Source organism: Prorops nasuta, unplaced genomic scaffold (genome assembly GCF_024137725.1).
Source record: "Prorops nasuta isolate Cenicafe-Biocafe unplaced genomic scaffold, Cenicafe_Pnas_1.2 PNAS00010, whole genome shotgun sequence".
Taxonomy (NCBI): Eukaryota; Metazoa; Arthropoda; class Insecta; order Hymenoptera; family Bethylidae; genus Prorops; species Prorops nasuta.
In genome coordinates, this window is record NW_027116807.1 from 7,086,969 (window position 1) to 7,114,295 (window position 27,327).

The window sequence follows — 27,327 nt, forward strand, 5'->3', positions numbered from 1 at the left end:
TCTTTGACTGGAGCCTTATCTCAGTTGTTTGCAGCGTGCCCTCTTTAGCTTTCAGCTGCAATAACTCGGCTCGTTACAGCCTAGAAAGAATAGAATTATTCTGTTTTCTTGGCAGGGAACTTTCTTGCGTATAGTGTAGGCTATATGTATATATAGGCATGCTGGATGGATACGAAGGCAGGAAAAAGATTCCAGGGGAAATTGCAAAGTGGTGGTTGTTAATCGGTGCAAATGTCTCACTTCCACCGGACTCGCCATTGTTTACACTAAAATCCTTTAATTGGGTAAATTTCACATTTCTATAATTTCCCATTAACGGCCTTCGAATTATCATCCATCGCCATCCTCCATTAATTTACGAGCAACCAACGTGGGTCACGCTGTATTAAACCCAGTACTCGCGTTGTAAATTCAGAAAAACAAACAAAAAAAAAGAAGAAATAAATAGCAGTGTACTAAACTGATACTTTCTTCCCTAATCTTACCTACTTTCATCCGGACAACAGTTGCTTCGACTTTGGCAACTTGCCCTCGCAAATAATTTCATCGGGCCAGCCTACTTTTCCTCCTCTCCACGTCTTCCACCTTGCTTGGTACGCGTATACTCATCAAGTTTTGTCGACCATCATCGTGGTTTACTGGCGCTTTCATGAACTTTAATTACCTCCCCTCCACTTCGCCTATATATATATATATATACTACACTATATTAGCCAATCGCTTTATATAAATATATATATATATATATATCATTCTTTATGCCTAACAATTACCGATCGCAGTAAACCTCGATACTTGGACTCGATTTTAATCAAGCTCTCGGTCCAATTTCCGTCAATCGTCAATTAACGTTGATCGAGCAACACGGTTTTTCCTTCGAATCAGTATGGCGACAAGTAGACCAGGCAGATAGGTCAGTGGAGTCGTGATCTTCTCGCAAGGATCGCGAGGGGACTTCTAGGCTGGATCGGATTACATTACCCTTGCAGATTCGATCGATCGATCGACAATGAATACTGGAGGCTTTTCGTCCCTGCTCTCCTCTCCTTTTTTTCAAACGGTTGCTACCGGTTTCTCGAGCAGGGTGCACTGAACCGCGAAAAATCCAATTTCTGTGAAACCATGCAGGATCCATCGTCTTCGCGTTCAACGATCCTCTCGGCTGCTGTACGCGACCTTCTCTATATATATATATGTATAATTTTGAAGTTGGTTGGAAAAAAAATCCCTGTAATCGTGAAATCGCAATTTTTACCAGTTTTAAAGACAATTTTTTAATAATTATAAAATAGAATCTTTATATTTATACTAATTTCGCAATGTAATGTTTTTAATTTTAAAACGTTATAAATATTACAGTGTAAAATATAAATATAATGATTCTGTATAATAATTGTTGAAAAATTGTATTTAAAACTGGTACAAATTGCGATTTTACGATTGAGAGGATTTGATGCAGTGCTATTTTTGCAATTTTTACTTATTTTCCTACAAATTTGGAGAATGGATGAAAATGCACAAATTCACCAGCGGGTTTACCTTATTGGAAACGAGTGTACAGTAGTTTCTGAAAGGTGCTGTAAACAAAATTAAAATATCTTATATTTACGAAGTTTAATCAACTTTATGTTGACTCTCTAGGTCGAATTTTGTGAAAAACCCTGTACGTTCGACGAGGTAACCCGAAGGCAACTGATATCTTACCGTTTCATCTAAATTCATTCTGTACCTCCTGAAAAAATTCATATACCACGCTATAGCACGAAAATAACGATTCAATTTCCCATAGTGCAAATCTTCCTTGCTTTGGTCAATCGCTTCGACTGTGATAAGACCCTATATACACATGTATAATCTTAAAACTGAACTTCCAGGCCTTAGAATAATCGCAACAATTCAGCAAGGAGTAAGCATCTTAAGTATAGAAAAGTATTAAAAGACCCAGTAACGAGCGTATTTCAAGGTAAATTTTGAATCTATATATATATATATATATATAGACACGTAAAGAGGTACACTGAAGGAAACTGATTCCTCAAAATGTCATCTAAATTCACTCAGTACCTTCCGAACAAAATCTACAACCACACTATAACACTAAGATAACGATTCAATTTGCCATAGTGCAAATCTTCGTTCTTTTGAATTATCGCTTCGACCGTGACACAACCCTATATATATATATGCATAATCTTGAAACTGAATTTCCAGGCCGCGCGAAAGCGCAAAAATTCAGCAAGAAATAAGCATCCAAGGTATAGGAGTAAGCATCGAAAGACCCAGGAACGCGCGTATATCGAGGTTATTTTTGGACCTCCATGTATACATATATATACAGAGGCTTGACGAGGTACTCTATGCGCGATGAAAGAGAGAAATGGAGGAATGGGGCTGGTCACGCACTAATTGCAACGGAGCGCCTGTCATCTAGCCGCGCGAGACTTTACCTTTTGTCAAAATCCTACTTTCACCGTTTAAGTGCTCGAGCCTCATAAAATAGCATTGCTCTCTCTCTTTGAAACATTGTTAGAGACGCGCGCGACACGCGTCGAGGCATCGCGTTCACGCTGGAAATCGAGACTGGCGCCAGTGGGTCTCTACTCTTCTCCATACACGTATCATTCGCTCCTTTATCTCTCTCTCTCTCTCTCTCTCTCTCTCTCGGAAAATTCGCACTTTCTCGATACACCCCCCGTCCTTCCATATCTCGACGAGGAAAGTCTATGAAATCATTTATCATCCAATTATCACGTATCTGCAACGTTACTTTCATTGGCCTAAAACCCACCTCTCCCTCTCTCTCTCTCTCTCTCTAATAATTCTCTTTCTTCTCGCATTTCCATCATTGCTCACTTTCGGTGCGAGCGGAGATTTTCACAAACCCATACAACCTCTATTGTAGCGAAACTTTCAACTGTCCTCTATAATATTATATATATATACATAGAGCGTACAGAGTCCTATGCAGTTGAAAACCGCAAATTTGCATTTGCGGAAAATCAATATGACGTGAAAGCTGCTGCAACCCCGTTGATATTTTTCTGTTGTTATTGTGTTTTTTCTTCTATGGTCGAGGATCCGTGTGGTAAAAATAAATAGAGAGAGAGGGAATGGTCAGGGTCAAGGTGAGGTATAGGCCTATAACCGCGAGGGGGACGCATAGGTAGGAGGAGGCTGGTTGACCGAGCGACGAAGGAGAGGCATTGTTCCACGGTTCCATTCGTGGAACGATCGTTAATGTCTTTGAGGAAGAAGAAAGCGTCAAGGTTGGGGAAGGGAACGAAGGAAATTTCGAGATTAGAAGAGCGAGGAGGAGGAGGAGGAGGAGGAGTGGGGTTGAGGAGACGAGGAAGAAGAGAAAAGGACAAAGTAGAGTTAGAGGGAGTGAAGGTGTCTGGCGAGGTTCGTCCGTTCTCTCCTGTGCGGTGGCCAGGCCGGAAGGAGACGCAAAATGGACCAACCACGAAGGGGGGACCTGGATTAAAAGCAAACGAGGCCAACGTCTCAGCCCCAGAGCCATCTCGAACCTTGAAGAGTCGAGGCCATTGCTCGGTGTAGTCGCAGCAGAGCAGTTCCGTCTATCTCGCTGCTGCTGCTGTCTGAATACCTGTAACGGGTTCCTCTGGTGCATCGACTACCTGGCGACGATACGCAACCTCCTTGTTCATGTAATTAAGAAACGGTGACGCGAGCAAGTGCAAGAACCATCGCGGTCAGTGCCAGGCTGAAGAGCCCCTTCTTTCTTCCTCGATATATTCTTCTTCTTGCACTAAACTTATTAAGGAACTTTTGGATTTCTAACGACAGTCCTTCTCACCTTACAGATGACGTCATCATCGAGGATAACCAAGTGGGTCCTGTTGTTACTCGGCGTGGCCATGACCTCGAACGCCGACACGAGGTTCTTCGTGAAGATGAGGACCAACGCGTCGGACCTCTTCAGGACCAAACAGGAACATCACCAGAGGACGTTCCCAACGATCGCGATATTGCGCAACGATGAGAGAATGATCAGGGACGATCCACCCAGTCCCCAAATCGAGAGACGAAACTCCTTCGAGTCGTCGACCTTCAACCCCGATGTCCTCAACCAATTCCTCGAGGACTATGCTAATAAGATCAAGAGCACCACCGAGAGGGACTTCCAGAGCTACCCTTTCAGAGTGACCAAACCCACGGTGGAGCCCCTCGCCTTGGAGGTCGACGACAAGCTTCCTCATTCGGCCACCACCATCTCCGACCACGATGGAAAGTTTAACAGCAATCTGGAAAATTCCACCCTCGTTGAATCGGTAAACTATATATAGTTTTAGCAACATTTTAATCACGCCAAGTTCTCGAACAATTTTCACGAGGAATAAATCACTGTTGGGATACAGGACGAGGTCTTGAACGACACCATCAAACGGAACAAGTACTACGGATCCGGTCCTCAGGATGATCGGAACGGCTGGGTGACCTTGGACGCGATACCCTGGTCCAAGAGCAAAATCTCCAAGTGGCAGGCCAATTTGAGCACTCAGAGACCGTGGCCGGATATCAACAACAAGTGGGACAAACCCAACACTGCCAAGCCGTGGCCATCACCGGACTATTCGGCCTCCAGGCCCACTTACGAAAATAACAGACCATGGTAAACCTCGAAGAGTACACTTTGTCCGGAATTTTAAAGCCTTCTTCTTGCAACACAGCGACGGTGGTAGTAACGATAGATCGGTTTTCAGGTACGACAAGCCGAAACCAAGTTGGCAGGACAACGCGGAGAGACCTTGGCAAAAGCCACAACAACAACAACAGTCAAGGCCACCCTACTACGACAAGTACGACGACGAAGTGGACCAGGCACAGAAATGGCCACCAGAGAGGCCCACCTGGGACAAATACACGAACAACCAACGACCAGGTCCCGGCAGTGGAGACATAATCACCGACGACAAACCTTCCAACTTCCCAAACAACTACAGACCCCCTCCGAGACCCAGTTATCCCTTCGACGACAGATACGACAAGCCCCAAGGTCAATCGTCCGAAGGCCTCGGAAATTGGCAGGATTTTCCGACGAGGTTCGGCGAGAGGCCCAGGCCTGGCAGCAATCAGGACGACAGGCCCCATTTCTCCCACTATCAGTACGTTAACAATCATCCACCCTCTCATCCAGCCAATGGCGATGGCCAGTGGGTCCTGCTCTCCACCAACAGGGGTTACTCCAAATCCAGACAGAGATCCATAAAACTCGACGGTTTGGACCCAGAGTCCATGCAGAGGCTCTACAACCTCACGGCGAGACCAAGTGACCGGAAGGAGGAGCAGGATCCAGCGATACCAGTGATGACCTCGAAAAGACAGGTTAGGCTAGACGACCGAGTTGAGAAGCTTGGAAGATATCTGTGAGGAGGTACTTTATGAGATTCGGCTTACCTAGGTTAGACTGACGGTGTTACCATCGATCAACGGTACGAACACGACGACCTCGCACGGAGGTCTGCTGGAGGTCGAGAAGACCTTCAAGAGCGTCGACCAGAGCAGGAACGAGTACGAGAGGCAGAAGCTGCTGACGCAATCGGTGAACTTAGCCAGCAGACCCATCAGGAACACCCTGGCCCAACGTCTTCCATCGAACTCCGCGGTTCTGGCCGCAGTGGGCGCTGGAATGCTACCGGCCACCATGGCCATGATGATCCCAATGATGCTGGGCAGACGCAAGAGGGAGGCCAAGACCCCAAACCTCGGGGGACCGAGACCGATGCTTGACTTCCGGTTCACCAAACCTACCAAAAGATTGCTGAGACTGTAGGTCAGTGGTGCTTCTCCTTCGTCATTATTATTGTTATTATGATCCAAGCAGAATGTCTTCTTCTCACGTTGCTCGCCTTCCAGGAACTAAAATTCACATTTTTGGCCTCAGGTTCTCGTTTACGGGCAAGACGCTATATCTCGCTTGAAAAGAACAGCGGATAACGGCATAAGAAACTGCGCGACCAAAGAACACGATCTTTAGGCTATAACTGGAATGGACAGTTGCGAAAGGTGGAGAGAGTCTCGGAGGATGAAAGTCCAAACAGTCCGCGCGAGAGTACGAAACCGTACGATAAATCTACAAGACAGAACGTAACGAATCGTCTTGTAACGTCGATCATCCCGGTTCTGTTATGCCAACGGTCCATCATCGGCTTCCCGCATTGTTCCGTGTCATCGAATCGCCGTACTTTCCGTGAAAAACCAGCCAACGTCCAGTCCCCATTTACCGTAACATTATAACAATGGCTTCTGAACTATCACGAAAATTTGTTCCTCTTCGTGCGAAAGAACCCGACGAGAGAGAGAGAGAGAGAGAGAGAGAGAGAGAGAGAGAGAGAGAAATTGTACGATGCATCGACTGGACGTGTGGTAGTGTATTCGCGAATCACCGAGCGATGCGAGAGCGAAGAAGCTTCGATGCTGAAACGAACAAAATTATCGACTAATCCATTATACACTTAACAGAGATGTTCGTCGTTTTAGGAAGCTTGTCGTAAAGAATTTAGTCACGAGATTCGTCTTGTTATAGCGGAATCTTCAATGAATTATTTATATCAGTCCCTAGCGATCTTTATATCGTAATTCGCTGAACAAGCAACGTTTTCGACAACTCCTCTATTAGCCTCTAGTTGAGACCCTCTTTCTAATTTATTATTCCTTAATTTATGCCGCTACTAATTTATTCCTCTTAACGTTATAGCTTATCTTTATATTCACAAACTAGTGAAACAAAAAGAGACCAGTTTCCTTTTTATCGATTTAAATGTTTATTTACATAGTACATATTAAACTACATACATATTTATTTATTTATTTTTACTTTACAGTAAGTTATCCGATACTCAGTCGTCTCAGCCACTATAATCTGAACGAAACGTTAAAAAATTCATCGATTTGATCTTTCAAAACCTGTCGCAATATTATGTGTAAAATCTCTTCATTTTATTTATATCTATCTTCTGGTTTTGAAAAATTCTATCTCTGGAATACATTTTACCACGAGTCGCATTGGAGCGTGTTAAAATGTATTCCGTGGAAAAAACCAAAATATGCTTACAAATTGCACGACTGTTATTGTATTTCTGATATTTCATCGCTCTAATATTGTTTGTTCGTCTGTTTGATTGTTTGTTTGTTTGTTTGTTTTTTTATTACCCCCAATAGCAATTTTTACGATAGCCGATTGTCTTGTTTATTAAATTTAAGAAATGCAAGAAGCTCCTAGTTTTTCCCTCATCGAATCCCTTGTCACTTTCCCAGACCTTTCATCAATCGTGAGTATCGAACAATGCTTCCTATAGTCTTACTTAGTGCTGTACTACCGTTAAAGTACATACAAAAGACGATTTCCCAGCGAGATAAGAAAAATTTCGACCATACGTCAAAGTCAGATCCAGAAAAATCCTAAATTTTTCATGAAACGCTTCTTCACTCCTCTCCGTTGATTCTCTTTTGAACGTGACCCAGATATCTGGCGAATCCTTCACTGGCGTGTTTCAGAATGGTAAGGCCCAACCGCAGCTTGATTTCAGCAACTTTCTTCACGAAACTGAATATATTGAAGCCCTCTTGGGGTGGTGGTGGTTTCGTCGTGAGGTCGTTGAACCAATCAGCGGTGGTTTCTTCGGCTCCCTTTTCGTACACGGTTCCACTGCTGCTGCTACCACTGCTGCCGATGCCGCTGCTGCTGTTGATGGTGGTAGCATCAGAAGTGGAGGAACTCGCAGAATCAGTAGAGGCTTCTTTGTCACTCTTGTCTTTGGCATTGGGCACCGATATCTTGTGGATCGCTGGAACCTCGTTTTGGACACTCTTCTCATCCGGTTTCTTCGTGCTGAAGGCTGCCTGCTTCCTCCTGGTCTTATCTTCCTCGTGCTGCTTCTTCTTCTGGCCTTCGAGGTCCTCAACCTCGTTGTCCTCCTTCTTCACCTTGTGTTTATTCTCGTGCAGGATCGGTGCACCAGGTAAGGCGGAATCTATAATGTCGAGGATCTCGTTGCTCAATGGCTCCTCCTTCTCTTCCTCCTCCAGTTCTTTCTTCGACGGTATCACCTGGATTACAGAGTCCCTCCTTACCCTCCGAGCACCACGACCACTTACCGATCGCCTGATTCTCAAGGATCTAGGTCCGTGCTCCACTGCAACAGCCGTCGGTGTAATCTCGACTTCCTCGTATCCCTCCTCGGGTTTCGCAGTCTGACTCACTTTGCTGTACGTCGGAGGAACGTTCACCGCCTTCTGGGGATAATTGTAATTGAGTCCCCCCTGCTCGGGGTCGGCCCCAGTGGTCTCGTAGGAAACTTTCTTAGCGACTGCAGGTAAGGTAGGTGTCCTGTCGCTTTGAGCCGGATACTCCTTGGGAACGCTACCAACCACGAACTGCCGATTTCCTCCTCCAGAAACCGACACATCCGAGCCAACCACGAAATCAGAGTGTTTCTGTCTGTCGTAGTAATTCGGAGTTGTTTGAGATTCGGTGTTCGGTATTCTTGTGTACGCCTGGTATTCCGTGTTCAAGTAAGCGTTCTCCAGTGGCCGATACTCCGGTGAAGTGGATACCGTGCCAGGATAACGTTGATCGACTCTTCTTGTGGTTTTCGAGTCGTAAGCACCGTCGTATTGCTGCTGGTACCGGTAATAATTGTCCTTGCCAGCATATTTCTCGTCGGTGTTGGTCATTCCTTGGTAAACCTTTGACAGCACCTCCTCCTCGCTCTGTCCATAATTACCACCGTACTCCTCGAGACTGTACTTGTAATTGTTCGGCTCCACCTCGTAATTCCTGCGATTTATCGCGCCCCCGAAAGGATACAGGAAGTACGAGGCCAGACCTAGTCCCAAACCCACCAACGACATGACCCCAAAACTGGGCATCACCTCTCTGCTGAGGAAATTGTAGATCTGCGTGCTGATGGCTTTCTGAGGCTGCTTCTTCTTAGTCTTGGTATTGTTCGTGGCTATTTTCGTCTCTGGTACCACTTTCGATTCTTGAATATCGTGGTCTTCGAGGGCCAGTTCGGTGGAGGAATCAGTGGTTTCCGTTCTGACCGGTGGAGTTATGGTTGCCACGGTCTGCATGGATTGAAGAATGGTGGTGCTTGCGGTGGTACCAATGGAGAAAGAGGGAGTGGAGGAATTTCTCACTGCGTTCTTGCGTTTCTTGTTCTTCTTCTTCTTCTTATGACCGTATCCTCTTGGTCTCTTGGTGGTCGTGCTACTGGCGACCGTTGTAGAGGATAATGTAGTGCTCTCAGTATCGATCTTCGTAACTTCCGGATGCAGATCAAGGTCGACCTTGGAATTTTCTGCCTGTGGCGTATCGACCTTGATGACCGTGGCTTCTTTCTCGATTTTTAGAACAGTCGTGTTGACCTTTATCGGCTCGAACTCGACCTTCGTACTCTCGTTTGATTTCTTCAATTGCACCTTCAACACGTTGTTGACCTTGGAAGCAGGTGGAGTACTCTTCACCGGAACCTCCACCAAATCGGTACCAGAAAAATTTAGCTTAGCAGTGCTATTAAAGTTCAAGGTCGTTAGAACGGAAGTCGATGGGGGTGTACTACTGGGCTTCTCGCTGTTCATCACAACGGAAGCTTTGATTTTCGTGATGAACATTGGTCTCTCTGTAGTTTCCGGTCTGGGCTTAGCAGTGGTTACCATCTGTACCGGTCTGAACGTTACCTTCTCTATCTTTGACGTTGCCGCAGAGTTGACCTTGACATCAGGTTTCGTGGTAGTGATACGCTTGGGATTCAAAGGCTTCGGTCTTGGGGGTCTTGTGGGTCTGTGTGCTTTCACACTGATCGTCGATTTGAAAATGTTCAACGTCGTCGATTTAGGCTTCTGGGTCGTTCTGACCACCTGCGGTTTACTCGTTGTTGGAGGGACTACGTCAATTTTACCCTCTATAATGCTACTTAACGTGGTAGTTGGTGGTAATTTAGCTGTTGTAAAACTCGAAGACGAGATTTTCTCCATACTCTCGGTGATCTTGTCCACTTGAACCGTAGGAGTGGCCTTTCTGGTAGCATTCGTTGGTTTCCTCGTACCAGTAGTTTGTTTCTCCACTGCCGTACTACCAGTCGTTGATGTTTCTTGATGCAAAGTCTCCAAGGTCACCTTCTCTGGACTTTTAATCTTAGGCATTGCTGTTGTGACTACGGTCGAGCTTCCTGGCTTCGTCGTCAGACGTACTTCCGTTTGACCTTGGCTACCCTTCTTCTCGTCCCCTGGTTTCACAGTGGTCGAAGGTGGATTCAACAAGATCCACGTTGAGATTCCACCCGTAGTGGTTTGCTGGCTCTTCAAAACCGACGTGGTCTTCGTCGAACTCATTTCCCTCTCGAGTTCCTCCTCCGTCAAGGCCATCGCTTGGCCCGGATGGCTACTCTCGAAGTAGCTGAACTTGGAGTTGATCGGACGACCAAAGCTCACCATGGTCCCCGCTGTATTTACATCCGGACTTGAAACTTTGGTGGTTGATTTTTCATCCAGATGTTGCACTTCCGGATTTGGACTGGTCTTCTTCGTGCTGGTCGTCGTAGATCTCTCGATGACCTTCGGGAGATCGGACGGACTCGTGGCGTTCAGCAACTGGGTTGCGACCGTCCTCAACGATTGATCCATCTCCTGCAGATCCTTTAAATGACGATCGCTGCCATTTGCCGGAGAACTGAAAAAGAATTCTCCATTCACACCATCGTTCATCTATAATCTCTTAACCTAATTTCTCTCTCTACTTTTCGAAGCGCTCTAATGCAAGTATTAATATTTTCATTTTCTCTTTTTTCCAATATAGTCAGAATCTTACCTTCTCCTATCTCGTATATCTTCTTACCTGTGCAATTTAACCAATTCTGCTAGTTTCAGGAGTTTAACGCGACAAATGCAATGTTGTCGTGTGCTAATTGATGATATAGAGAGCAAGGACGGGGAAAGGAAAATGATTAGACTTTTATTTCAGGAGTTTATTTTCAGTAGATATAAGATGTTTAATAAAAATACTCGTTTCTGGTTGAATGTTTTATTAAGATTACAAATTAACTGGCACATTACGCTAAATGCCCTGAAATGACGAAACTGTTAATTGCTAAGGAATACTGTTGGTGTAATAAATAAGATTCCTTATTGTTAATTAGGCCAGCTTACAGCTACGTATAGTAGTTTAGCGTACAATAAATAGATAAATAAAGGCAGACTTATAATAATAAAAGTTAGATAATTTGCAGTTTATTTTCATTGAAGCTAGGCTTTTTACGAATGCTTATTACGTATGAGAGATGGGATGGTATATCCACAGGCAAAGAGTGTGAAAGGTATAAAAAATATAGAAGAGAGAGAGAGAGAGAGAGAGAGAGATATTGAGGAAAGGTATATAAAAGAATCAGGATATCCTGCTATTCAGGGAGTATACAAGATCATGAAAGGAGAGCTAGTTTCGATCTAGATAGCGAAGCTAAGAAATTGTACTAGCGCCCGGAGGCGATTAGGCTCCTTTCATCTCTTCTTCTTCCTCCTTTTGCCCTTCCAGTCGTTCAGCCTCTCGTATTTATGAACGGAACGCCTGACGACTTCATCGAGGCTCGGTCTGAACCTGATGGTAACTAAATCGGAGGAGGATCTTCCTAAGCCGAATACGCGTGGAAACGCCCAAGGGAAGAGAAAAGCAGCCACGCCTAAAACGCCAGCAGCCATGGCAGCAAAAGGCGCTGCAGCCAGGCTGAAGAATCCATAATGAAGCGGATTGAGAAACGTGAAATAGGCAAACGCGGAAGCAGCCGACTCGAAGAAACTATCAGGGGAATAATCGAACTCTTCATCATCGTCGTTGCTATTCGCGGCGCCTACCGGAGCCAAGGCAGTGTTTCCGGTACCCTGGGAGGCGGGACCCGGTATACTAGGACGAGCCGGAAGCGACGCACCGCCCGGAATCGAAGGCAAATTCACCGAGGAAATCGCGTCGTTCGATTGACCAACCGGAACTGCCGGGGAGTCAGCAGCACTGGATCCGCCACCGGAAACGTCCTCGGCTACACCGGAAGCCGGAGGATCCACGTTCGAAACTGGATCCTCTTGGACCACTTCCGCTTCCGGTTCACCGTCCACGCTCTGACCTATACTGATCTGGGTCCCTTGAAAAACGACCGTGGACACCTGTGACTCTTGGGCCACTTCCGGCTGATCCTGCGCAGGATTACCATATTGCTGTCCATATCCGGAAGTGGACACCAGAGAGTAGTCGGTGGAGGCGAGATGAGAATCCTCGGAAGGATCGCCAACGTATTTGTCATTGGCCTCGGGATCCGGAAGTAAAGGGTCATCTGCAACTACATGATTCAGCACATTCGTACTTAGAATCTGGGAATTTATGACTATGTTAAGGTCCGTGCAACCTTCTTTGCTTTCAATGGTGTTGTTTATTCTCGTGATGGAATTAATCATTATAGTTGGGCAACCGTCGTTCAGTGCCGCCTGTGGAATAACCGGAGAGTCCTCGGGGACTTTAACCTCCTGGTCCTCCTTCTGGGACGTGAACATTATGTGGACGTTTGGCCTTGTAGCTGTATCATCATTGGTTAATTTCAATGGTGGATCTTTCATTTCCGTTACCGTGACATTTGGCTTATTGCCGTTGTTCAGAATATGTACCACGGTGTCCTGCTGTACATGCGTGAGAGGATTAAAGGTTGGCCTTTTATCCACGCTTGAAGGCCAACCCGAGGCTTCCTCGTACTGAGAAATGCTCGGTGGTTTCACGATAATCCATTTATCTTCTTGCTCGAGAGCGCTGTTTGGTTCCAGATTGTTGTATACGGGCTCAAAGGTATCGCTTGTGTTACCGAAGTCGTCCTCCTCCGCTACGTGACTCGAATCTCCAGTAAAAGCTGGTATCTTCAGCCATTGTATTGTTTCCTCCTGGCCTGCTTCCACCGTCGGATCTTTCTCCGGCTTCTGACTCAACTTGCTCGAATTCTTAGCTTTCGTCTCCTGGCCCATCGTCATCGTATACCTTTCATAATTATATAAATCCTCCACGTTTTGTACAGCTCCATTCGGCCAGTTTTTCAATTCCGCTGGTAATACCAACAATCTCCCATGCGAGCTTGCATTTTTATCACCAGTGTGAGAATTCAATGGCTTCATTGGGACGAATGTCTTATGGAAAGTATTTTTAACGTTATTTTCTCTCGTCTTAGACGAATCGCTACTGCTCTTCCCTTGAACGTTTTTCAATTGAAGTGATTTAAGGGGAATAAATCTGTTGCTGGGATTCTTCGCCAGCACAGCTTTTCTCCTGGTTTCATCATGATCAAGGAAATGACGCCGGGGCTTAGGATCAGAAATTTTGTCATTTTTCGTTGGGATGTACAATGGGATAGATCTACGAGAGCTGATCCAGCCGGAAACAGGAGCAGAACCAATCCAATTGGAAGCCTTGCGAGAAGGCGATGGTGGGACACCGTCTTGGACTGTTCCATGGTTTCCGGCTGTTGACCATATACGATCGACCTGTGATAAACTAGTCTCTTCCCGAACCCTCCCTATAGCTCTCCAGGGGACAAAATCAGACCCAACCTTGACGGGGGTGTTACTCGATGCGAAACCATCGTATTTCGCCGGGGTCATTGACCCTTCGGTAGGTTTCGCATTGTGCCGCAAGGTCGAGTCCGACTTCGATCCTGCCTGTTTAGCCCTAATCGAGGTATAACCTGAGATGCTCCTGGCTCTCAGAACGCTCGATGGATTAGATTGTTTCTTGTATTGAAAAGAAGAGGAGTAGGAGGAGGAGGAGGAACTAATCGGGATTATCGGTCCTTGGTAATATCCAGCGTACGCTTTATTATTACTGCCCGAGTTCCTATACCTGTTTTCACCCTGGATCATTGCTGTACTCTTCGTAGCCACTGTGGGCCTCCATCCTTCCGGAGAGGTCGATGCTGCTTTACCTGTGGAACATCAGTAATCGTTAGAAAATTTTCTTTTGTACGAAAGTTTGGGACAAGTCTTTAATCCCCGTTGTTTTTCACAATAATCCAGGGATACCGTATATAATTACGACCCGTTCACCATTCACTTCCGTCCTTGGTCATTGGCTAATAAAAGTCGAAATTGAGTTCGATTCCCTCGCGATTAGATTTCTGCATGGAATCGCGTAATTACCAGTTGAAGTTTATTTATTCGTGCTTCCGGCGTTTTGTACGCGCGACCGTGAAACTGTCGAGTGGCGTGTGCGTGCGACTCGAATTAATCGTCGTCGTCATCGTCGTTGTGAGGTATCATAAGTAAACTTTCGCGGAAAACGTAAAATATATAGCACACGTTCATTGGCCACTACCATTATTAGACCCTGCAATAGTATACAAATATTAATTTTATTCGATATCGCGCGTTCTTGCGTACTTTCCCGCAATATGAAATGAGGAAACACGGAGAAAACGCACGATAATCAATTTGCCAATAGAGATATTAGCAATCCTAAAAGAGACTGATTATAGGGATCATCGACTTGCAGAAAGATTCCAACCGAACTGAATCTTCAATGGCGGAAGAGTTAGATTTCTGCATCGAGTCAGTGGCCATTTCTAATTGAACAATTATACGCTTTTATCAAATAATTCCATATCATTTTCCGTCGCACGTTCGATACTTTCTCGTGCATGAAAATCAAACTATCGCGGATTAACGATTTTCCCAATTGGATGCAATCATTCTTGATGAAACTTACCAGTCCTCTGGGGTCTGGTATCCCCGGACCCTGCGGCCAGCAGGACCACGACTATCTTCAGTATTGCTATTCGCATTTTTAAACTGAAACATAAAGAAAACGAGTCTTTTAGAATAAACCCAATATTGCTTTACCTGTTATACATATATTCGAGTTTTATTTATTTATTCGGAAAAATACAGGTCGACACCTTAATGGTTATAAAAATAACTGTCAATCGTCCTTTATTTTTATACCGGTTTATGATCTTTTGTATATGCACTTGAGTAAATCATTGTTTTTCTTTCGATCTTTATTATTATTATTGTTTTAGTGGGATTTACTCAAATGATTAATGAATAGACTTTTCGTTTGCGACCTGTCCTTTAACTTTACATTTTACAGTTTAGTAAAAAGCTGGCACCACACTAGTAACATGAGAAAGTATAAGGTAAGCTAGTCCCAACACAGACAAAAGGTAAAAGTATAGTGATTCGCGGTGATGTTTCAAGCACTAAAAACATTTGCAAATACGAGGAAGAAATAATAATAAAAAAAAGGAGTGTGATTGCGGAAAGGGATAACGGGTAAAGTAACGCGTTTTTTTTTTCTTGTCGGATGTACTTTTTTTCGACGTCTATCTTATCTTTGCATTATTACAGCGAAACAAAGGAAGAAAGATTGTTAAGAATGTAAGTAACATTACTCTCCCTGTAGTTCGTATTCTAGTATTTTTTATTTATTTAAAAAAAACAGAGGGTAATGCCTCATTCCTAAAAGAAAGTAACGCAAACCGTTATTGTTAAAACAGTCCTTTATTTTTATAAGTTACTTTATCATCACTTTTATATAAACTTTACTTAATCATTGTATTCCTTTTAACATTTACTATTATAATTATCTGATTTAAACTAAAAAAATTGTGTAATATCCAACTCGTGTTCCCCAACTTCATATTTGAAATTTAAAAAAAAAACCTGACATAATATCAAAAGAGAAAGTACAGGGTAGGTTAGCTCTGTCCCTAAACGTAGAGATAAAATACATATATAGCGTTGCGCGGTGGTACTTCGAGCACCCGTAACATCTAAAATACGAGGAAGAAATATTAAAAAAAAAAGAAGAGTGCGATTACGCGAGTGGAAAACTAATTGAGCAATGCTTAGTCTTTTTGGACGTATTTCTTTCGGTATCTCTTATCGTCATAAAGCAACGGGATTAAAACCAGTCGAGCATCGTGGAAGCAAAGCCGAAGATCCTTGGACTAGAAAAATTGTTCCGTCGAACACACACACACACACAGCAAAAGCGCTGCGACGAGTGCCGAAGCGGCAAGTGACGCAATTATACAGAAGCAGTTTCAGCCTGCATGATTCGAATCTGAGATGGGCTCTTTAATAGCATTCGCATTCGATCCTTGATCGTCCATCGGACCAACCATAGCACGCATACGAAACCCATTGTCTCTGACGACCAAAAATTCACGAGTCTCGTCCCTCATTTACATTCCTAATTTTATACCGTCCATTTTCAATCTCCATTTTCCTTTTCAATATATTTTATAGCGTTTTCTCGCAAAGGACACGATCGTTAAAGAAATATGACGGTTGTTTTTTTTACCGTTGCATTTTTTCGTCGATATTCGTGCTACGTAACGGTAGTATGTATATATATATATATATATATATCGATCCCTCCCCCTACAAGCAACAACGTGACGCGTTCCGCATTCGTCGATCGGAACACGTATATATATATATATATATATATATATATATAGAATAACATTGGTCGATTCGACAGATTGTTCAGCGAATCGGTTGGTTCCGCCGCGGATCATCGTTCCATGGAGAATTCTACTCGACCTTGATCGGAAAGCAAATTATCGACGATTAGCCGAATCCCTCATTTTTATTTCCCGTCCCGAACTAATTACTATCTACACGCGCGTTCCCATAATTTTCTTCCCGCTATAAGCAGCGAGTTACGAGATCATTATGTTTCCAGGTTAACTCCAACGAAATTCAATCGGTCCGCATCGGTATACGTGAAATAACTGGACTCGCTAGATTCTTCGTGAACGACCGATAAACTCGGATCTTTACAATCGGTAAATTCGCTCTTTGTTAGCTCGTTCCGCGCGCGCCTATTTGCAGGAGTGGACATTAAGAGGCTCGAAGCATCGTGAATGTTTAACTCGCAGGAAGCAGAAGCATCGTTTGGGTCGTTGAGAATTTTATGTACGACCGAATAAGCACTATATGGCGCATAGTGGGAGAATTTTATTCCGATGAGTCGTATATAATGAGAGGGGGGAGGGGGTGGAAAAAATTAACAATCGAATTTTTGTTATTCGCTGCCCGAGCATGGTAAGTGATTAATGAATGCAGGAATTTCGAGTCGAGAGTTACCGTTAAAATCGTTCCGGGCACCGCAATGATTGACTAGGCTGCAACAACAGCACTCGCACTGTGTTGTGATTTTAACGCGTGGTCGTTGTCGCTTTTAACGTTCCAACGGTTCTTTGCCGCACACGTACACGCGTTTCCTATTAAAACACCCAGAAACCTCTTCCAATTAACCGAACGCCCCCCCCCCCCCTCTTAACCGTTTTATACGCCCCTCCCCTCTTTTTACATAATATTCTAAGGTGCTATGAATTTTCGCAACGGTTCTTCGACATTCGCATTTTATACGCGAGATAGGTACTCGTAATGTCCACTGCACTTTTGCTCGTAATTTTCGTTCGACCAGTCGTACCAAATCTGGCTCGCACGAAAATGAAATTTCTCTCCGTGGATCATAATGAATGATTTATAAGCCCAACGTGAAATGAAAAGTGAGCCCATGCGCGAGTTTTGATTTTTACGTTGTTTTTTTTCTCTCGAGCGTTCCCTCGCGAGACTGCTTAAAATTCAAAACAAGTTCGGTGATTCCTGTAACAGCAGGATAAAAGAGATTTTTCTTGGTATCTCCTCGTGACGGAAGAATTCCTTTCAAAACCCGTATTAAACTTGATGTGTACAACATGCTTCACGAGGCCAGTGTTGCAACGAAGACGACATATAACCTAATTTTTGTTGCCCTTCGTAAAATTAACCTACCCGTTCGACCACTTTGGCACTCGAGCGCCAACTGCATGAAAAACAACTTGTCGTTCGATCGAAGCATATCGGATTTTCGTTCCGGCAGCTGCCGATCTGTCGATGTTTTGCTTGGTTTGCATTTCACTCGTGCAACGCAAGGAAAGGCGAAGGAGAGGCTCCTTTCTATCGTGCACGCGGAGATCCAGCATGGATCGAACAGAATTCGCTTAGCGATACCCAATTATAAATCGAAAGCCGCAGTTTCACTCTCGACTTTTCTTAGGATTTTCATCCGATACGGTTTAAGGGACTCACCTGCGTTCAACCATGCGAAGCCTTCATCTAAAGCTAGCACTAAAAACTCACGCACTCCGATAGAGCGAAACTACGAACTGCTACGAACTACCCCGAATCAACGGGGAGGAGAAAGAAAAACTCGCGAAAAATTATCGACCGAAACGTGAATGAATCTGTAACTGTAAATAAGGAGCGGGAGAAAGGGAGATAAATTGATAAGGATATTTTCGTTGATCAAGGAAAATTAAGAAAAACGTGTGTATAGAGAAGTCGAGCAAGTCCGGTTGACTTGATGTTTCGACAATGGTGCACGGCTGACTGAGCCCCGGCGTGGCGTGGCGTGGCCGGCGTCGCTCGAGACTTGAGTTGAGTTCGAGTCCGAGTCGAGTCGAGTTCGTACACGCACCTCGTCCGCGGGAGGGTCCCCGTCGCGGGACCGTTACTCCAAGAGATGTAGCGGGTTGAATAACCTTCGGCCACGCACCTATATACTATATATATGCTAACTAAGCGCAAGTTACCTTGGCCGGTGTGATAACTGGGTGAGGCCACTTACTCCCTCCTCCCCATCGTACTCGTCCCTAACCTAACCTCTTCTCATTCGCAAAAAATCCCTTAAACCAACCTTCTTCCTTCTTCCTTCTGATTCTGAGTCGTGCTATGTCGAGATATTTCTCGAAAAGAGTCTTCTCTGTTCATTTGGAATACTGCATGTAAATAATGAGTTATATGAGAGGATAAGGGATTAGGAATTTTGTTTGCGTACAGAGCGATTACAGCGAACAAGTGAAATGGATCGCATAGCTGACACGTGTGACTGAAATAAATGGCACGAGAGTAAAACAGATTGTTATTTGCTTTGGGTAACACAAGTGGATCACTGGAGCGCTACAACGTAGCGTACCAGCCTCCAGGAACACAAAAAAAGAGAACCTAGCCCTGGGACTAATGCTCTTCCTGGAAACCGGTTTATGTTTATATCGAGTGCCGCGTGCCGTTCCGTTCCATTCCGTTCGATTCTATTCGCCCGTTGAAAGCACGATGCCCTTTAGCCCGCGGAAAGCATGAGCAATCAAAACAAGCATCTTGCCAGTTCACTTCAGCTCAGCTTCCCGAGTTCCCGATGAAAGACTTCCATAACAAATTCTCCACGTCAAATGGAAAAAGCGATTTCCGATCGATCGACTTCCAGTGTCTTCTTTGTCGCGCGTGAAACACTTCGATGCTTGATCTAGGCTTGTCGGACAGTGCTTTTTGCCATCTTCCACATTGCAATTAGTTAAATTACACTGGGTGGGGGATCGCTGGAAACTACAAGTAGTCCATTGTAAACCGATAAGCTTGCTTACTCCGTTTCGATGAAGCTGAGATTAATGATGTATCGATCTCTCTCTCTCTCTCTCTCTCTCATGTTAATAGAATAAAAACGAAACATTTTTTATAATTCAGCAGTTTTTTGTCGTCGCGCTCGCTTTGGATTTCCGAAGGATCGCGTATTAACGGTTTATTTGAATTCGCTTAATTATCTTGTAGAAATTTTGGCTGAATTTAACGAAGAGATGAACAAAAAAGTCAAGAGAATTCTTCGTCCCGACGACGTCAATTGCGAAACGTCGTCGTCTAAATCAGATAAACAAAGGATCCGCTAACCAGTTCCGTGGCTCCATTATAACGAGCCGTAAAACAGTTGCGACATCTAGCGTCAATGGCCAACGTATCAGTTAGGCGTTACGGCCAGATTTTCTAACGGAACCGAAATCGAAAATCTTCAACAGGGGATTGTAACTGATTCTCCCCATTCAATTACCGGCTCTAATATCGGAAATGAGATTGCAGTCCGCAATTAGCTTAATCAAACATCTTTCACACTTAACGAGGTGTGCCTCGGGCGGTAAATTGAGTGCGAAGATAATCGTGCCAAACTAATAGATATACACCACAATGGCGCGATCTCGTTGAAACGATCGGCACAATTAACACGTACGCGAAATCTCCGAATTAATGAAAAATTTAAACGTTCCTCTAGATTTTATCGTTATTTTATCCATCTCATCTTCCCGCACTTCGCGACATTAGCTTTTCAAGACTATAAAATTTCCTTGTTGCGAAAAAACAAGAATAAAACATGACTCGATGAGTGGATTTTTACTACCACCGGGAGATTTATAGGTTAATTCTGTGCAATTGGAAGGAAAAAAAGGTAGAAAACGTAAGAGACTATTACTTTTCTCGAACGATTACGGAGTAACTGTTGGAACGGAAATGATATGGTTAAGAAAAAAAGTAAACAAGTATAAGACAATAAAGAGTTAAACAATCGAGACTGGATGAACTCGTGTCACTTGTTTAGCGTCTGTGTCCGGAAGCACGTGGACTTCCGGTTGTTGGGTCGAGAGTTGGAGATCGCGTTGGAGATGGGGATGAGGAGGAACAGAAAAAAGAAAAAAGAAGTGACAGGAGAAGGCGTAGCTGGGAGAATGGCGCATGCCCGAGCTTTATGTGGGACATAGCGGCACTTCTTGTGGTGGTGGCCCCCGGAGGAATCCTCATAGTCGCTCAACTTGGTAAACATAACCTATAACTCATAACCATCCCATTCGCTGCTGTGTTTTTTCAATTACATAAATATCCCGAATATTTACGATCGATTGTCGATCATCAAACAACAATAGGAAATTTCATTCCACTTGTAATTTCACTCGTTCCATGTATATCACACAGCGATCAATTACAACCTATCTCGAATCGATAACCTACGTTCGATTATAACCTCAAAACAGTCGTAATTAACGACCGACCAATCGCGTGCCAGCCTGTCGGTTAAATGTGGTTTTCTAATTCGAACGATGCCTGAACATGGAAGATTCTCATATGCACCTGCGAAATAACGTAAAATGGCCTTCCATAAATAAAACTTGACTCGGTGAGATTAAATTCCTAGAATATCATGACACTGCCATTTATTCAACGAGGAGAACGTGTGAATAGAACTTAATACGTTTTATCAATAACGCGATCTGCCTCTACAGTTTTTTTTATCGTTTCGTGTACATCAAATTCACTTGCTTTAATCTGTTTCTTAAATAAGTATTTTTCTTTCGTTACTCGGAAATACGCCATTGGAAGAAATGCAAGGGAACGTCGACGATCGACTGATTTGACTGAAATACTGGCGACGGTGGGGAGACCAATCTGGCCAATGGCAAGAGATTTGATTTCCCGCGAAAAGGCTCGGCACACTCGGTGTACAGAGGGAGTCGTAAACATCGTAAAACAAAAATAGTAGAGGTTATAACATGCAGTAGAAGAATGGCTGAGTGGATGATTGCTATAGATACGCAGAGAGGTGCGTTTACAAAGGCCGAGTTTCTCGGCTATATAATTTTGCAAGAAGGCAGCTAGGGTGTAAAAGATTTATTGGACATCTGTTGCAGAGCGAGAGGGGATAAGTTTGATTAACGAGATGCTCCCATGAACTGGGAAGGAAATTCAAGCTGGACGGCTGGACGATGACTGGAATGGTGATTATCTCATGCGAGCAGAAAAAAGCGACGGGTATAACGGTTGATGATCCTTCTGACGAGCGAGAAGGAACCACAGAATTTTATACAGATTATCTTAAACGAGCACGGCAATATTATGAGTCACGAACGAAACCTTCCAAGTCATTCGGGAAGCCCGTTCCCCGTGAAAGATAAAACCGCATTTTCCAGCGCGTCATTAACACTCGACCAAGAAAACCTGAGGTCGTTAATTGATCCAGCGTTCAATCCAAACACGTTTAAGACTCTTCCTTCCAATTCTACACTCGTCTCAGGATTCATCCAAAGGTACCAATTTCATGGCTAGCCCTGAAGAATTTCTATCGTTCATTCTTCTTTACCACTCTAACTCGCCCGATGAAATTATTTATAAATGATTATATAGTTTTTCTTTGTTTTAGCTGTAAAATTAATCGAGCAGTAAAATCTCTTGGAAGTTTCCAGCGAGTTTTAATCGCCAGTCGCGGATTACGCGAAAACGAGGCCGTGGAAATCGAGCGAGATGGACGTCTCTCGTCATTGCTCGGATTATTAATATTTCGTTCGGTAACGGTGTTGGTGTGGCAGGAAACACTCCCGTTCTAGCATCGTCTCATCGTGGAAGCAGCTGGGCAAGCTTCGCTCTATTTCGCCATTTTGGAAACGAATGCTCCTCCGAGACATTTAACTCGTTGACGGAGTGTTATAATTGAGGCATTCAACCTGTGTCCGATGCTTTGTTGCACGAACGGTGCATCGTTGAGTACATGCAAAACCGCAAGTGCACTGCTGTTACCGCAAAACTGGTCTCTCATGATGACCATAGGCCATCGATATTTGTAACGGTACTCTACGAACGACACTCGAATGTGATTAATAAAATTAAGACAAAGCAGAATATGCGCGCACCTAGTGCGCAGCGATTGATATGCGTATGTTACGATTGACCTTGAAAATCTCAAGTGCAACAGATTTACGTGCCAGGATATTCAGGCTATTATTTATGCTACGTAAAGCATCGTTAAATATCCTAACCAGCTCTTTCAATTTTTCAGTTTGTTGGGGAAGCATCTAAATGGAAATATGGACAATATTGACAGGGATTGTCGATACGGCTGATTGGTAACGAAAACCGCAACCGCAGCGTAAAGCCACGATACGCCTCCGCGATCAAATGACACGGTGAGATCGAGTATCACGGAGTTGTATCTCAAGTGGATCTATATATTTACTACAGGATTCATAATGAGCTCGTCTATCAACGGTCGGTAAGAGAAGCTACCGGAAACCGCAGTGGGCAACGAGTCAACCGTGCTTCACGCGAACAGCGATGCACTGAAAAATGCTGCCTCGGTAAATACAACGATATTTAGAAGGAAAAAAGTGCAGAGTTTAATTACTGAAATTGAATGTAATTCTAATACCAGCGATTAATCTCATTAAAATCAATGAGCTCAGCAATCATTTCTATATATTATAATTGTCTTTCTAGTTCTATGGCGAGGGATGAGAGCGAACGAAGTAGACCATTCGTGGCTTTGGCTTGTAGAAGAAAATACAACAATTATATGGTAGAGGCTTGTTTGGCGCATTTTGAGGCAACGGCACGAATCATCTCGTACAACGCAGCCTTTTCATGAATATTTAACGCTGTCCCAATGACCAGTTATAGTTAGTTGCAGCAGTGAGTCACGAAGAGGAGGAGGAAGAGGACACCGATCGGGAATTACGAAACGGAAGTTGGAAAGTCCCGCGGGGCGAACTGCACCTGACAGCGAAATTACCCAAACAGAATTTCCATGGAGACTCTTGAAAGGTGCCAATTTACACGCTCGACGAAAGTCTAAATTCCTCCGAGGCTTTTCTTCCCTCTAACGTTTCAATTGAATTTATCAATGACGACGATGTATGCAAAAGTCTAACCTGGAATCTCTAGGTGGAAGCACTGGAAGCCAGGCTTGCTCCTCGGTGAATTATTGCCACGGCAAACGTTTAGTTCACCGAAGCATTTAGATTAATGTGCATTATCGTAAGTATTTTCATGAATAATACAGCAAACGAATTTTATGCTATGATCTCTTTTTCCGTAGAATCGTTAAATCCAGGGTGCATGAAACATTATGCACTGAATATTATACAATCCGCTCGTGGCTCTAATTGGCACTTTCAACGCCTTAATTGGCCATTAAATCAGCAATTCGCTTCTTTCTGGTCGATCATTCGTGAAAATATAAGTCGGAAAAAATTGGTGATAAAATAACCTCAAGTGGCTGTTTAAAATGTCGAAAAAGGCGGCGAGTACATTAACATAAAATCTATTACTTTTCAGCAAATGAATGCAGGAGCGAGATGACCGTGGTTATCCAGAACCAACAATTATAGATGCTCTATAATTACAAAGGTGGATGGAAACTATCATTCGCTGCTTTCAGCAATTAAATTTCACTCTTAATTGCTGTCACAGTGTATTAAGCATTTGTTCAAAGAATCGGCCATACTGTGTGGTTTACTTTGGATGGAAATTGGCGCAACATTAGAAGCAGCAGCATCGCCAAATTGAGGTTAGGAAGATGAAAAATCGTGTGGTCAATAATCAACACGAGCTGTGCTATCCGTGTATCGTTTGTATACATGTGTAAAATCGATTTGGCCGATTGATTGGTGTGGATGGAAACATGATTGCAAGATGTTGGGGAGATAAGACATGCGATTGATGATAAGAGATGCACGCGCAAAAAGGTTGTGCCGTTTGTGAACAGTTGCTCGCAGGAGCTGAAGATTCAGCGAGGCTAATATGAAATTCCAATGAGCCTTACCCCTGTTCTGGCCCGTAACGGGCTACGTCTTTGTCGAGAGCGTGCCTCCTCGACCTTTTTATCTTCTTTCTTCTATTTCTTCCTCCTCCTCGTCCTCACCCACTTCTTCGACTCGTTCTTCTCCTTCCGCTATGCAACTTGTCACAGGTCCAGCAATGCAAATAATCTCGGCACTATCCTGCCGGACAGTTTTACGAGGCGAGAGCGGTGTCATCGATTATACTGAAACGAAAGAAACTTCAGTGCCTGCAATACTACGAAATTCGATTCCAATCGCAAGCGTGCCAAGGAAAATTCAAATAACTATTTACGGCCGTATCAAAGTTCCGTATCAGATGAGCTGCTAGATATTTATGAGCAAATGAAATTTAAGAGGCTCGGTATTCGTAAATTTATTTTGTTATGATAAGCCGAAGATATTGAACCGTGAGAAATCTTTCTGCATTAATCTAGTTGCGATGGCTACATCAGGGGAAAGTAAGTTGAGTTATTAATGTTCGATCAACTTGGCTGAAGGTAAAAAAGGTAAGAAAATAAAGGAATGGTATAAACAAATTCTAAGATAATAATTTTTCTTTAGACAAAGTGTGACAGATATAAAATGGGTCTGGGACGAGGAATTCGAATAAGTCAACGTGAAACGAGAATTTCAAGAAAAATAAAGAAACCCTGGGATGGTCGGATAATAAATAGAAATTATGGAATGGACTTTATTGCCAACGAGAGAAAGTCTGCTGGTAAAATTGATTATTGGCAAGATCAAATGTATGGTGGCTACCAACAATTATTGCGTCTCGCAGATTTGATTGAATAATACACGCATTTTGATACGAACGACAGGATTTTAGGTTAATGGCGTTCGGTGAAATTAGAGTGGTTTTTGGAGCAAAGCAGCTCGTTGAATATTTAGCGATCTTCACCTCTATTGGCGAACCCCATAACCGTTTTAGAAGACCACAAACGGTCTTGATAGTTTTTGTTACTTTCAACAAAAAGAATTTCCTCGACTTTCAAACTTTTGGCTTCAGCGAGCGTAGTCGATGAACCGAGTAAGAGTTTTTTCTACGTTTTTTCATACTAGTAGTCTTATTGGCGTTAACTAAAAATTAAACAACAAAAAATGATCCAATGTTTATCTTAGATTTAAAAAAATGCATATATAAATTCTCTAATTTAATGATTTTAGATCGACGTGCGGACACAGTGGTAATCTTTGGTTCACCTCAGACGCGCTCGAGTAAGGACGCAATTAAACAAAGTGGTGCGAATGCAATTATTTAAGCCACGTCAATTAGCTGCGCGACCAACGACGTAATTTACGTCCCGAATCGGTCAAATTACCGAGAGAAAAAACAATCTTCGATTCGTTCGGGATCGAATGTGATGAGAAATTGCAGGAAAATCGTTAAATCACTGGAAAAAATTTCGTTTCTTGGAAATACCTTGGTTCTCTCCGAGAATATTCCAGTGCGATGGAATTCTCTCTCGTGGCTTCCGGGATTCACGAGAGATTTTCGGGGACCCGGAGAACTGCAGGGGTCGACTGGCACCCGTCCAACCGGTTCCCACCGAATTTCGCTTTCGTTCAAGGAAAGTTTTATGCGACCCTCGGTTAACGTCACTCTTATTGTAATCTGGCCCAATCCATGTATCACACGTGTTTAAAATTTTGCAATTTTTTTCTTAAATCCGGGACATCCCATTTCTGATGGCAGCTGTGATGCATTTCCGGTTAATTCAGCGACTTCCCCGTGAAAGGTCGATCGATGGTATCCGGGTGATTGTAAGACGGCTCCTGGTGCTCCGTCGACGACCGATATCCGATTGGGAAAATTGGATCAGCTTCAATCCTGTTCTTTAATCTACGGCAGGTGTGGCCCGTGATCGATTAATCGGCGCGCACACAAATTAATAGGTTATTGTACAACGAATTAATGGAAAGTGCGCTATTGTATCGTGCTTGAAGTGGGAAAACTATTGTATATAATAGAGCTGTAACCTATATTTGGCCAACTTGGTAGCTCTCAAGGTTTTCCCAAATTTCTTTGTTGCAATTCTCCTTTGTGTATCGCAGTTTCACTGGGATTCTCGAGAAACGTGTATCTCTTCTTGGATGTCCTGTTTGCGAAGGAGCGACTGGTTACAGAAAGCAGCCTTTTGGAGAAGACGAGTCTTGGTCTTATTGGATTCTCCGTATGTAGCAAACCAAGCGGCTTTCCCTGTTCTCTTCGATCGGGATTCCTCAAACTGTGCTAATCCGAGTTGACATTAATTGTACGTTACTTGGTGTCTGTGCCCGTGGAAAATGTGGGGACGAGCGAAGAAGGTCCGAACGAGTGTGAGCGTTGCGTGATTCTGTTGTTTCGCACTAGACTCGCGGACGTTGAAGTTGAAATTGCACTGAGGCTGGATGCTCTTGACTGTTGTGCCGCCCCCGGCCCCGATGTGCTTGCCGCACCGCGACGCATTTAATAGTGGGGATCGGTTCCCTTCTTTCGCCTACGCTACTCGTGTCCTTGCTCATTAACCGTGTCGCGATCCTGTCCAAGCAATCCTATCACTCGTATCCTCTTCTCTTCTTCCTTCCTTGCTTCCTTGCTTCCTTAGAAATTTTATCTGGCCTCGCACAACCAGTATCCAGTCTACTTTGCCGAGACGATTCCGTGAAATCTCCAATGGTGCTTCTTAGTCGACTTCGATCTTCCTTTTGCAATCGTCGTAAAAAGCCGCGAATCAGAGATTCACGTGCTCCACTTCTTCGCTGATAGTTCGACTCTGCTGTTACCTTTCGAAAGGTCTGAGAAGAACGCCATCACCCCGGCTATGGATACTTATTTCCAGAAGCCCGGAATTCTTTGACGACCCGGGTGAAAAAATAACTT

General features: G+C 43.8%; 2 protein-coding genes and 1 long non-coding RNA gene across 4 annotated transcripts; 2 read left to right on the plus strand and 1 right to left on the minus strand.

The window, feature by feature from the left end:
* The first annotated feature begins 3,824 nt into the window (after positions 1-3,824).
* Positions 3,825-5,794, plus strand: LOC136777128 (uncharacterized). The gene is made up of 4 exons (XM_066733200.1): positions 3,825-4,292; positions 4,380-4,633; positions 4,725-5,346; positions 5,423-5,794. The coding sequence occupies exons 1-4, from the start codon at positions 3,825-3,827 to the stop codon at positions 5,792-5,794; spliced, it is 1,716 nt and encodes a 571-aa protein (XP_066589297.1).
* Positions 5,795-6,848: 1,054 nt separating this feature from the next.
* On the minus strand, positions 6,849-26,232 carry LOC136777129 (uncharacterized). The gene is made up of 5 exons (XM_066733202.1): positions 25,888-26,232; positions 24,446-24,667; positions 14,747-14,829; positions 11,519-13,967; positions 6,849-10,693 (listed from the first exon to the last, which is right to left on the minus strand). The coding sequence occupies exons 3-5, from the start codon at positions 14,820-14,822 to the stop codon at positions 7,447-7,449; spliced, it is 5,772 nt and encodes a 1,923-aa protein (XP_066589299.1). The 5' UTR covers positions 14,823-14,829; positions 24,446-24,667; positions 25,888-26,232; the 3' UTR covers positions 6,849-7,446.
* On the plus strand, positions 20,536-23,342 carry LOC136776910 (uncharacterized). Of its 2 annotated transcripts, none has more exons than XR_010823174.1 (4): positions 20,536-20,672; positions 21,543-21,938; positions 22,052-22,982; positions 23,122-23,342. It is a non-coding gene; the product is annotated as an uncharacterized lncRNA (long non-coding RNA). The 2 variants fall into 2 exon arrangements; XR_010823175.1 differs by lacking the exon at positions 20,536-20,672 and adding an exon at positions 21,283-21,454.
* Positions 26,233-27,327: the final 1,095 nt, after the last annotated feature.

What these genes read in the sequence shown, in the direction of transcription:
- LOC136777128 (XM_066733200.1), top strand. Translation starts at nt 3,825, where the DNA reads ATGACGTCATCATCGAGGATAACCAAGTGGGTCCTGTTGTTACTCGGC. An exon ending in TACGAAAATAACAGACCATG is followed by an intron (nt 4,634 to 4,724) that starts GTAAACCTCGAA and finishes ATCGGTTTTCAG; the next exon opens with GTACGACAAGCCGAAACCAA. An exon ending in TGATGACCTCGAAAAGACAG is followed by an intron (nt 5,347 to 5,422) that starts GTTAGGCTAGAC and finishes CGGCTTACCTAG; the next exon opens with GTTAGACTGACGGTGTTACC.
- LOC136777129 (XM_066733202.1), bottom strand. Translation starts at nt 14,822, where the DNA reads ATGCGAATAGCAATACTGAAGATAGTCGTGGTCCTGCTGGCCGCAGGG. An exon ending in TACCAGACCCCAGAGGACTG is followed by an intron (nt 13,968 to 14,746) that starts GTAAGTTTCATC and finishes GATGTTCCACAG; the next exon opens with GTAAAGCAGCATCGACCTCT. An exon ending in AGGAGGAAGAAGAAGAGATG is followed by an intron (nt 10,694 to 11,518) that starts AAAGGAGCCTAA and finishes ATTCTTTTTCAG; the next exon opens with TTCTCCGGCAAATGGCAGCG.